Raw genomic sequence first — 10,952 nt, 5'->3', positions numbered from 1 at the left:
GATTATTTTAACCTTCAACATTATTCAATGCACATTTAAAGATAGAAAAAATTTCAGCTCTCATTTAAAATATTTTGCAACTTAATAATAATCTGTCAGATTTGGTGTAAACAAAAAACAAGAGAGTGTAATAGATAACCTGCAAGCATAGTCTATTTGTATAATAGTCAAGCAGATAGTGTTTTTTTATATCTGAAAAAAAAAAAAAAAAAACCTACCATGTAAAGAAATATGCAATTAAAAGGCCTAAAATAACCCCTAAAATTCAACTTTAACAGATTTTTAGCAATTAAATCAAGATGCACAAAGTTTTAAGTATTGGTCAGAATATAGGGTTCTTTTGTACTTTAACAATGTCACAATAACAATAAAGTGACCTTAATTTTGGACAAGGTAAATGGCATGAAGCCAAATTTATCAACCTCTATTGTATGAATGGGAAACTGACCATTCAATTCTCAAGGCTAAATAAGTATTTTATAGGCTAAATACAAACTTACCTGTCAAGGTAGAATTGTAATCCTGAGTGATACCGGTGTTACTCAAGTCACCATAAAGGGAAGTCAAGAAATAAAGTAAAACAAGAATTTGAATAGGGAAAAGTTGAACGTCAACTCTCTAAGGTAATTACAAAACCATGATGACCTTTATAGTTCCTTGAATAACTGAAGATAAGAATATTTTATTGTTTGCCTTACATAAGCATTCTTGTATTTGTTTATTAATACATGCTTACTTTTTTTTAGGATTGCACTGTGTTAGCGTATGTTCTGGACAATTTATTACCACAGTGTCAAAAAAGTGGAGACAAAGACTGTCCTGCTTATTCTAGGATTTTCTTAGCTAGCATAGCTGCTTGTAATCACAGTCCAGATGCTCAATTAACTCTTGTAAGTGAACTGAAAGCGTCCATTCAGAGAGCTTTGGGCTTGCCTGAAAGCTCAGAAAAACACACAAAGATTCAATCATTGACTAGTTTAATCAGTGTGATTATTGAATCGTGTCCTAGTCCCGGTCAGATCCCTAATCAAGTTTTCAAAGGACAGCAGACATTAATTAATAACATTGTTAAGAGTCTGTTGAAGAAGGGCATTGTAGCAGATTTAGCCAGGATACCTCATAGTTTGGATCTTTCTAGTCCGTATATGGCTAATACAATCAACTCGGCTCTTAAACCATTGGAAACCTTGTCTAGAAGTGTGAACCAACCGGTGCAAAATGTTACAGCTAAACCCAAACCAAAAGCTGAACTTCCACAGATTGAACCAGGAACTGGACTTGCCTCTGAAAATAATACAACAGGTACATATTTTATAATACCTCATGAAAAAATTTCACATGTCCAGCAATTTGTTATGGTATAAAGATAAATTGTATAATGCATTGTATGTCAAGCATTCTTGTGTACGACTGACCTCTTATCAATGGGTCATTTAGGAAGGGAAGACTGCTATATAAACTACCACTACTAGAGACTCATTAGAAATACATGTATCTTTTGTGTGTTTATTGTGATTACAATTTAACCTCTCATAAACCAGAGGGTTTTGTTTCTTTAAGACATTGCATGACTTAACCAGTAAAGAAATCTTTAAATCAGTCAAAGTAGGTGAAATCATATGTTGCTAGAATAGTGTTCTTCAGATAATACTTGCATTGACTATAAGGAAAATTTTTAAAGATAAAAAGATATATTTTCAATATACAAATGAAACAGTAACCCAACAACATAATTGTCAGCTTAATATCAATAATTTAATTTAATGTGTTATTTTGAAATCTCTACAAGGTACACTCTGTGGTGTTGCAATTTCATGAAAATAGTGTGAGCAGAATAAGTTCAGCAGGAAGAGCTCTAATTTTATCACGTCTCTTATGAGTAAATATCATATGACGATGAAGGTCAATAGATAAATTGTATAATGTATTGTAATTTGTATGTCAAGCATTCTTGTGTACGACTGACCTCTAATCAATGGGTCATTTAGGAAGGGAAGACTGCTATATAAATTACCACCACTAGAGACTCATTAGAACTACTTGTATCTTTTGTGTGTTTAATGTGGTTACAATTTTATTTTGTATTGTTTGTACATTTTTAACCGGATTTTTGTGACAAAAATGTCGGTTATTGAATTGGGGATGTACGGTCGGGCGGGCGGGTGGGCGGCAATCAAATGTTGTCCGTGCATTAACTCATGAACCGTTCAACCAAAACTTTTAAAATTTTAATATGTTGTTACTGACAACTAAATGAAGGTCAAGTTCAATAATGGCGATTTTGACTTTTACCGTTCAGGAGTTATGGTTCTTGAAAGATTGTAAAATGGAGTTTCCAGTCGTGTCCGTGCATTTACGCATGAACTGTTCTACCAAAGCTTCCCAAATTTTAATATGTTGTTACTGATGACAAAATGGAGGTCAAGTTCAATAATGACGATTTTGACTTTTACCGTTCAGGAGTTATGGTTCTTGAAAGATTGAAAAATGGAGTTTCCCGTCGTGTCCGTGCATTTACGCATGAACTGTTCTACCAAAGCTTCACTAATTTTAATATGTTGTTACTGATGACAAAATAGAGGTCAAGTTCAATAATGACGATTTTGACTTTTACCGTTCAGGAGTTATGGTTCTTGAAAGATTGAAAAATGGTGTTTCCAGTCGTGTCCGTGCATTTTCTCATGAACTATTCAACCAAAGCTTTTAAAATTTTTATATGTTGTTACTGATGACAGAATAGAGGTCAAGTTCAATAATGACGATTTTCACTTTCACCATTCATCAGTAATGGTTCTTGTGATATTTCCAGGACACAAATAAATGTTAATAAATCCGGTTTGCTGTCGTTGTGACAGCCTCTTGTTACATAAATACATCAGCTGAATATTTGACATTTTTAATATGAATAATAAGATAATTGTTTGAAGCATTTAGATCTATTGTATACATTTTGTTATTTATCATTTGTCTTGCATTCTTGTGTACGACTGACCTCTAATAAATGGGTCATTTAGGAAGGGAAGACTGCTATATAAATTACCCCTACTAGAGACTCATTAGAACTACTTGTATCTTTTGTGTGTTTAATGTGGTTACAATTTTTTTAAAATTTTTTTTAATTTTCAACCGGATTGTTGTGACAAAAATGTCGGTTATTGATTTGGGGATGTACGGCGGGCGGGCGGCAATCAAATGTTGTCCGTGCATTAACTCATGAACCGTTCAACCAAAGCTTTTAAAATTTTAATATGTTATTACTGACAACTATACGAAGGTCAAGTTCAATAATGGCGATTTTGACTTTTACCGTTCAGGAGTTATGGTTCTTGAAAGATTGAAAAATGGAGTTGTCCGTGCATTTACGCATGAACAGTTCTACCAAAGCTTCCCAAATTTTAATATGTTGTTACTAATGAAAGAATGGAGGTCAAGTTCAATAATGACGAATTTGACTTTTACCGTTCAGGAGTTATGGTTCTTGAAAGATTGAAAAATGGAGTTTCCAGTCGTGTCCGTGCATTTATGCATGAACTGTTCTACCAAAGCTTCCAAAATTTTAATATGCTGTTACTGATGACAAAATGGAGGTCAAGTTCAATAATGACGATTTTGACTTTTACTGTTCAGGAGTTATGGTTCTTGAAAGATTGAAAAATGGTTTTTCCCGTCGTGTCCGTGCATTTTCTCGTGAACCATTCAACCAAAGCTTTTGAAATTTTAATATGTTGTTACTGGTGACAAAATAGAGGTCAAGTTCAATAATGACGATTTTGACTTTTACCGTTCAGGAGTTATGGTTCTTGAAAGATCGTAAAATGGCGTTTCCATTTAGGTTGTTGCATTTACTCATGAACCATTCAATCTAAGCTTTTCAAATTTTAATATGTTGATACTGATGACAAAATGGAGGTCAAATTTGATATTGACGGTTTTCACTTTCACCATTCATCAGTAATGGTTCTTGTGATATTGCCAGGACACAAATAAATGTTAATAAATCCGGTTTGCTGTCGTTGTGACAGCCTCTTGTTACATAAATATATCAGCTGAATATTTGACATTTTTTATATGAATAATAAGATAGTTGTTTGAAGCATTTAGATCTATTGTATACATTTTGTTATTTATCATTTGTCTTGCATTCTTGTGTACGACTGACCTCTAATCAATGGGTCATTTAGGAAGGGAAGACTGCTATATAAATTACCACTACTAGAGACCCGTTAGAAATACTTATATCTTTTGTGTGTTTATTGTGGTTACAGTTTTATTTTGAAAAGGTATTACATGATAACATTCTGACCAAATCTTATCTTATTCATGTTAACAAAATCTTTCAAACAACTTATAGATTGAAAACATATATACTTCAGAAGATAGGGTCATCAATGGTCTACAATTAGTCTGTGTTTTCAGAAAAGGACTAATAATCATACTAATACTAGCATTCTTGTGTACGACTGACCTCTACAACCATGGGTCATTTAGGAAGGGAAGAATGCAACAATAACATCAGCATTTCATTTATAGCATACTTATTTGTAATTATGTTGTCTGTTGCTGAAACATATTTTGAAGGCATATGTTTCGGAGTTTTCCACATTTTGTATGTGTTACACCAATGTTATAGGTAGTACATAAATTTGGAATGCCATGACTTTAAATTTGCATCATACTTACAGCAGATTTCATTGAGTGTGTAGCGAAAGGTAATATCTTTGGTTAGCTTCCTTGTTAGTTGAACCGTGAAGTCATTGTTAGGTTAGGTAAACTACCCTCCTTTCGAAGTAGCATAGTCCAACAGACGGATTGATTTGTTTTCTGTAGGACTAGTCTATTCTTAAAGTAGGGTAGTTTACCTAACCTAACAATGACTTCACGGTTCAGCTAACAAGCAAGCTAACCAAAGATATTACCTTTGGCTACACACTCAATGGAATCCGCTGTAAAAATCAAATATTTATTGTGAAAATCAAACTGATTTGAATGAGGTTTATTATTTGTACTGTGCAAGTCTAAAAAAAAAGCATGTTCTGGAAGGTATGAAACTTTGCCAGACAATGCTGCAAAAGTTGTTTTTTGAAGTATTTGAATAACCAATGTCACATCCATAAAATTTCAGTATTTCTATAACTAGACTGAAGCTCAACCTTTGTCAGTGTTTGTTTTCATTTGTTATACTTGGGTAAAATTCCCTTAAAAACTATAACCAAATTAAAGTAAACTTTTATTGAACATGTTGTAGAATAGGCCTGATTATACAACATCTCTGATGTAACCATATAACTTATGTGAGGAAAATTTTTAGATTTAAAAAAAAAAAAGCATTTTGTAATTTATCATTTGTCTTGCATTCTTGTGTACGACTGACCTCTAACCAATGGGTCATTTAGGAAGGGAAGACTGCTATATAAACTACCACTACTAGAGACTCATTAGAAATACTTGTATCTTTTGTGTGTTTATTGTGGTTACATTATTTCACCCTTAACAGAGGTTTTACTACTTGATATTTTGTTAATATAGAAGCCAAATTATCTTTAGACTGATAGTATGTCCAGCATTCTTGTGTACGACTGACTTCTAACCAATGGGTCATTTAGGAAGGGAAGACTGCTATATAAACTACCACTACTAGAGACTCATTAGAACTACTTGTATCTTTTGTGTGTTTAATGTGGTTACATTATTTCACCCTTAGCAGAGGTTTTACTACTAGATATTTTGTTAATATAGAAGCCAAATTATCTTAAGACTGATTGTATGTCCAGCATTCTTTGTACAACTGACCAACTGACCCATTGACCTGACTCTAATCAATGGGTCATTTAAGAAGGGAAGACTACTGTATAAATTACCACTACTAGAGACTCGTTAGAAATACTTTTGTGTGTTTAATATGGTTGCAATTTTACCTCTCCTTTCACCATTTTACTACTAGATAATTTTTTTTTTTTTAGAAAAGAAGCCAAATTTTCTGTAGTCTTGTATTTTCATATTTTCAAAATCTTTGAAAGAACTGATTAAAATTATGTCATTATATTTGTTACTACTAACTTGTGTCTTGTGACTTCAGTCAGTGGTTTAAACTACACTACTACTAGCATTCTTGTGTACGACTGACCTCTACAACCATGGGTCATTAAGGAAGGGAAGAATACAATAGTAACATCAGCATATCATAGCATACTTTATTGTAATTTATGTTGTCTTGTGCTGAAACATATTTTGAAGACATAATTTTTTAATGTTCTTCAATTGTAATAAGATTTAAATATTTTTTAAATTTGAAGCTCTTCATATAGTATGTGAAAAAAGTTTAAATCTTTGCAAATTTCATGCATTGCACATTGATCAAACTCTATTATTTTCTATAACCAGACTGAAGCTCACCTTTGTTCTTGTCTGTTACTGTGAGCGTCTATTTTAATTGCATAGCTTATGTGACAATATGAAGATTACTTTTATAGCATTGAGATTAATTGTATAATGTATTGTATGTCAAGCATTCTTGTGTACGACTGACCTCTAACCAATGGGTCATTTAGGAAGGGAAGACTGCTATATAAACTACCACTACTAGAGACTCATTAGAAATACTTGTTTCTTTTGTGTGTTTAATGTGGTTACAAGTTTTCAGCACATGGTAAAATTTAATCTGTATTAGAAACCAAAAATGTTATTAAGGTTTGCAAACTATTTTAAATGAGCTTTTGTTCAAATAGAACAGACATATTCCAAAATGGATTTATCCTAATTGAATTTAAAGTTTTGTTATTGGGTTTTAAACTGGAAAAGAATATAATGTATAGTACATGAGACATGTTGATGGACAGAAAACTAATGTTTAACTTTTTTTCTTCATTTAAAATAGTTGAAGAGGCAGCACCTGCAGAAAATGAGATTGGAGAGGTCACGATAGAGGATATAACTGAAGAACAAGAAGAACAAAACGAGGCTCTTGAAGAGAGTGAAGCATTTGATGCTGTTGAACCAGTCACAGAAAGCCAGGTATTTGTGCTTTACTAATTTACATGGTTTTGATCTTTTGCAGAGTAGGTTTGTAAATAATTGAAAGAAAAAAAATATTTAGTTCATAGCTAATGGTCACGGAGGGGGTTTATCCTCATTATACCTCTGGTCAAAAGAGGAGTGATTATGATGATAAGGCACTGATGCCTGCTTAATCATGTTTTTGTTTATAGCTATAAAAAAAAATGCATTCTTGTGTACGACTGACCTCTTAAACCATGGGTCATTTAGGAAGGGAAGAATGCAACATAATATTCAGCATTACTGGCCTACAGTGACTTAATAGACACCTGTAGTATGCTAAAGCTGCAACAATTAAGCTTATCATTTTTTAAAAAGGCAAATTTAGGCTTTGAATCTGCCACTGTTCTTATTTTTGGTTTTCATATATACTGTCCATAACTCATTTCTGGCAAATGGAATATGAAATTATGAACAACAATACAAAATGGCAAAAATGTATATCAACAAAAACATATGGAAAGGAGTCCATTTGAAAATTATTTTATTACTATTTCTATTTTTGTAAACAGGCTGCTCAGGAATTAGACAACATACTAGATAATATGATTAATAGAGAAAGAATCAGAGATCCTGAAAGTGAAGTAATTGCAGATATTATTATGGATGTCTCAGGTACTTATCACAGCATGATTTTATGAAGTGAATATTTAAAAAAAAAAAAAAAAAAAAAAAACCCAACAACAATAGATTACTGTGGATTCATCAATATTCTTGTGTAGCTAAATTTTGGTGAATGTTTAAATCAACATCTGATTGTTACACAAACAACACATTTAAAAAATAGAACTAATTTGAGGTATGCAAAATAGTATCTTGATGAATCTAGAATTCTTAGGGCTATTCCAGAAAAAAATGTATGGGAGGGTTGGAAGGCAGTTTTTGTCAGCACCCACCACCCAGACAATTGTAATTGAGAATTATAGTGCATTATAGCATGAAAAGTTGCTCTGATACCCATCACCCATGTATTATTTTACAAAGTGCCTTCCAACCCCCCCATACATTTTTTTCTGGAATAGCCCTTACTGGAATGTGTAAATGGTTTGAAATTCAGTCATTTTCAGTTTGAGATGTTGTCCTTAACATTATGGAAGAGTTTTATTGTGTCAAAATCATTGCTTTAGCAGAATATTTGGTGGTGTTGTAAAAACGATCAGTACTTGCCTTCATTAGACAATATTTACTTTTAGTTATTACTACCTATGAATGTTAATAATTATATGTAATCTTTCAGAGGAAATAAATAGAGCATCAGAGTCTGAGGAACATGAACATGATGATGTTTTAATTGATGTAGAAGTTGGTGAAGATGATGACATTGATCATCATGATTCACAGATGGTCAGTCAAGAACTATCCATTGATGAAGATGACCCAGATGAAAATGCACATGGTAAAATTGTATTTCTTGAACTTTTATTAAATAATTTTGTTGGTGACTCGCTGTTAGGTTTTGTTTTCTATTTGTTCTAAGGCAAAAGTAAAGTTTGTTTCTGTCTTATAATGCTCATATAGAAATAGTCTTGAAAAAGAAAACAAAAATTATAGTGACACCCTCTTTATTTTATTTATGAAATTATTTTTCCAGTTTAAAAAATATATTTGCCTTCTGTTTTAAAATAGCACAAAATATTAAGGTGTTCCAAAACATTTACTTTTTTATTGGACCATGAACATATAAACCCGCACACAATTTCCATGATAGTTTTGCACAATGCTTGAAAGTTGAAAACAAACATGAACAGAAATTTGTCTTTTTTAGTGCATGATACTCCTGACAGTGAATCCAACAGTTCAGATGATGATGATCATGAATGTGGCAATGATGATGAAGACGATGATGATGTCGATGAGGATGACGATGAGGAGGATGAAGATGATGACGATGAGGTACTGTTCTTATAGTTCATAGGTGTAAACAATGCATTCTTGTGTACGACTGACCTCTTAAACCATGGGTCATTTAGGAAGGGAAGACTGCAACAATAACATTCAGCATAACTGGCCTGCAATGACTTTATAGTCATCTGTAGTATGATAAAGCTGGAACAATTAAGCTCATTCTTTTAAATTAAAACAGCAAATTTAGGCTTTGTATCTATCACTGTGCTCATGTTTTGTTGTGATACAGCTTTTAATTTATCATGAACAAATTTAACCAAGCCTGATCTAAACAATTATTGGTAGCTTGAGTCCAGTGACTTGCTTCATTCAGTCAAGTACTTGAAATCAATAAGTTACGAAATATTTATATTTTCTGTTGTGTTGTTATAAAGTTTTTTTAATTTGTAGTTTTACAAAACTTTTATATACAGGACTATAGAAAATTTCATCTCATAAATATGTTAAATGTAGGTGTTTCTTATCCCTCAAAATCTATGAAAATCAGTATACCATGAATGATAATGAATTCAGTGTTTGAAAATTTCAGCACGACTACAGACAAGTAAAACATTTATCTTGATTTTATCATGTTTTTAATTTGCATTTAACCTAGGGTTCTGATATGGAGAATGGAATAGAAGACGATTATCAGGATATAGAACCTTCAGTAACTACACATTATATAGATGATAACTTCTTCCATCCTGATGATATGTTACTCCCTGGTAAGTAGTCAAATGTGTTATTCTTTTGCCTGTCAGAATTTAGATGTGTACATTTAACTCAAAAACCTGCAAACTAACTATCATTGTTTTGAGTCTGGAATTGAAAATGTTATGATAGAGATGTTTGAAAATTCTCTTACATAATATTTTTTTTTTATTTATTTCTTCTCTGGAGTAATGAACAGAAAATTTGCTATAAAAATGTTTGAAATTCTCTTACTTAGTCAATTAAATTTGTTGGGGGTCTTTTCTTACCATTCTTGAATAATGACTAAAAAAATATGTTAACAGGTCAAATTTCTGATTTTTTGATAGTTAGTTTTAACTGGTTTTTGAGTGCCTCTCCTTTCATATAACACAACGCCTGTATCTATTCCATATTTTTGCTTTTGTTCAGTTCAACATCAATTTTACAAGATCTAAATATAAAAGAAATGTTCTGTTTGAGATAAGAAAACAAAATTTCAGGGATGAAACAGATTTATTATGCTGACTCCCCCAACTTATTAACTGTGACTATTTTTACCAGTTTGATTTCAGCCTAACCAGATTATAAAAAAAGTCACGATACATAACTTGTTGATAGAAAATATGGACTAGGTTTTCAGTATTGCAATTAGCTAAACTATAGAAGTGAGCACAACACCTTCTTTTTATAGATGTTCTTTGCTAGTTTAGGTTCTGATTCAGTGGGTTCAAGCATTGTCAGATCGATATTCAAATGTTTCTTGTTTTGTATATATATATAAAACTAACAGCCAATTGTACTGTCTATGTTACAGACGGAGGTCAGCACATTATGTTCAACACGATAGACAATCGACAGTTACAGAGACATGGCCTTCCCTTCCCTATTTTTATGGACAATGACAATGGCAATGAGGCTTTGAGTATGTATGAGATTTTTTTTTATGAAAAAATAAGAAAAAATCATTTTTCTTTTCTCTCTTTCTTCTTGTTGTTGCTGTCTTTCATTTTGCAGATTTTGAGTCCAAGCTGTTTGCATTGTTTTTATTTTGTATTCTTGTATGTAAAATGACTGATTATTGTATGCTAGCTTAAGGGGACTTTTTCTCACTAGAGATAAGCATTAAGAAAGATGCCTTCATTATTTCCCTTTTTACAGAACAGGCTGAGAATAGACCAGATGTCAATGTTATTATTTTATTTTTATTTGTTTTTTAAATCATTTTGAAAATGATTATTTTAGGTTTGAAGCCTTCACTTTCAGACCTGATAAGGGTTCATAATGATAAAATTATGTAATAAAATTGAGATGGAATTTCT

The 10,952-nt window shown here is 32.0% G+C and overlaps 1 protein-coding gene across 15 annotated transcripts in view; it reads left to right on the top strand.

The window, feature by feature from the left end:
* LOC139513204 (E3 ubiquitin-protein ligase HUWE1-like) overlaps nucleotides 1-10,952 on the top strand; it is a 143,551-nt gene that overhangs the window by 91,513 nt on the left and 41,086 nt on the right. For 11 of the 15 annotated variants that reach the window (XM_071301538.1, XM_071301491.1, XM_071301544.1 and 8 more), the window contains 7 exons: nucleotides 747-1,302; nucleotides 6,875-7,011; nucleotides 7,566-7,668; nucleotides 8,291-8,449; nucleotides 8,819-8,946; nucleotides 9,554-9,665; nucleotides 10,448-10,555. In XM_071301538.1, the coding sequence (XP_071157639.1) occupies nucleotides 747-1,302; nucleotides 6,875-7,011; nucleotides 7,566-7,668; nucleotides 8,291-8,449; nucleotides 8,819-8,946; nucleotides 9,554-9,665; nucleotides 10,448-10,555 (1,303 nt within the window). The remainder of the gene's footprint in view (nucleotides 1-746; nucleotides 1,303-6,874; nucleotides 7,012-7,565; nucleotides 7,669-8,290; nucleotides 8,450-8,818; nucleotides 8,947-9,553; nucleotides 9,666-10,447; nucleotides 10,556-10,952) is intronic. The other 4 variants (XM_071301595.1, XM_071301579.1, XM_071301605.1 and 1 more) reach the window with 1 other exon arrangement.

The sequence above is a fragment of the Mytilus edulis genome, chromosome 1 (genome assembly GCF_963676685.1).
Source record: "Mytilus edulis chromosome 1, xbMytEdul2.2, whole genome shotgun sequence".
NCBI classification, from domain to species: domain Eukaryota; kingdom Metazoa; phylum Mollusca; class Bivalvia; order Mytilida; family Mytilidae; genus Mytilus; species Mytilus edulis.
Note: the sequence above shows the minus strand (reverse complement) of the source record. Positions and strands in the feature narration are given on the sequence as shown.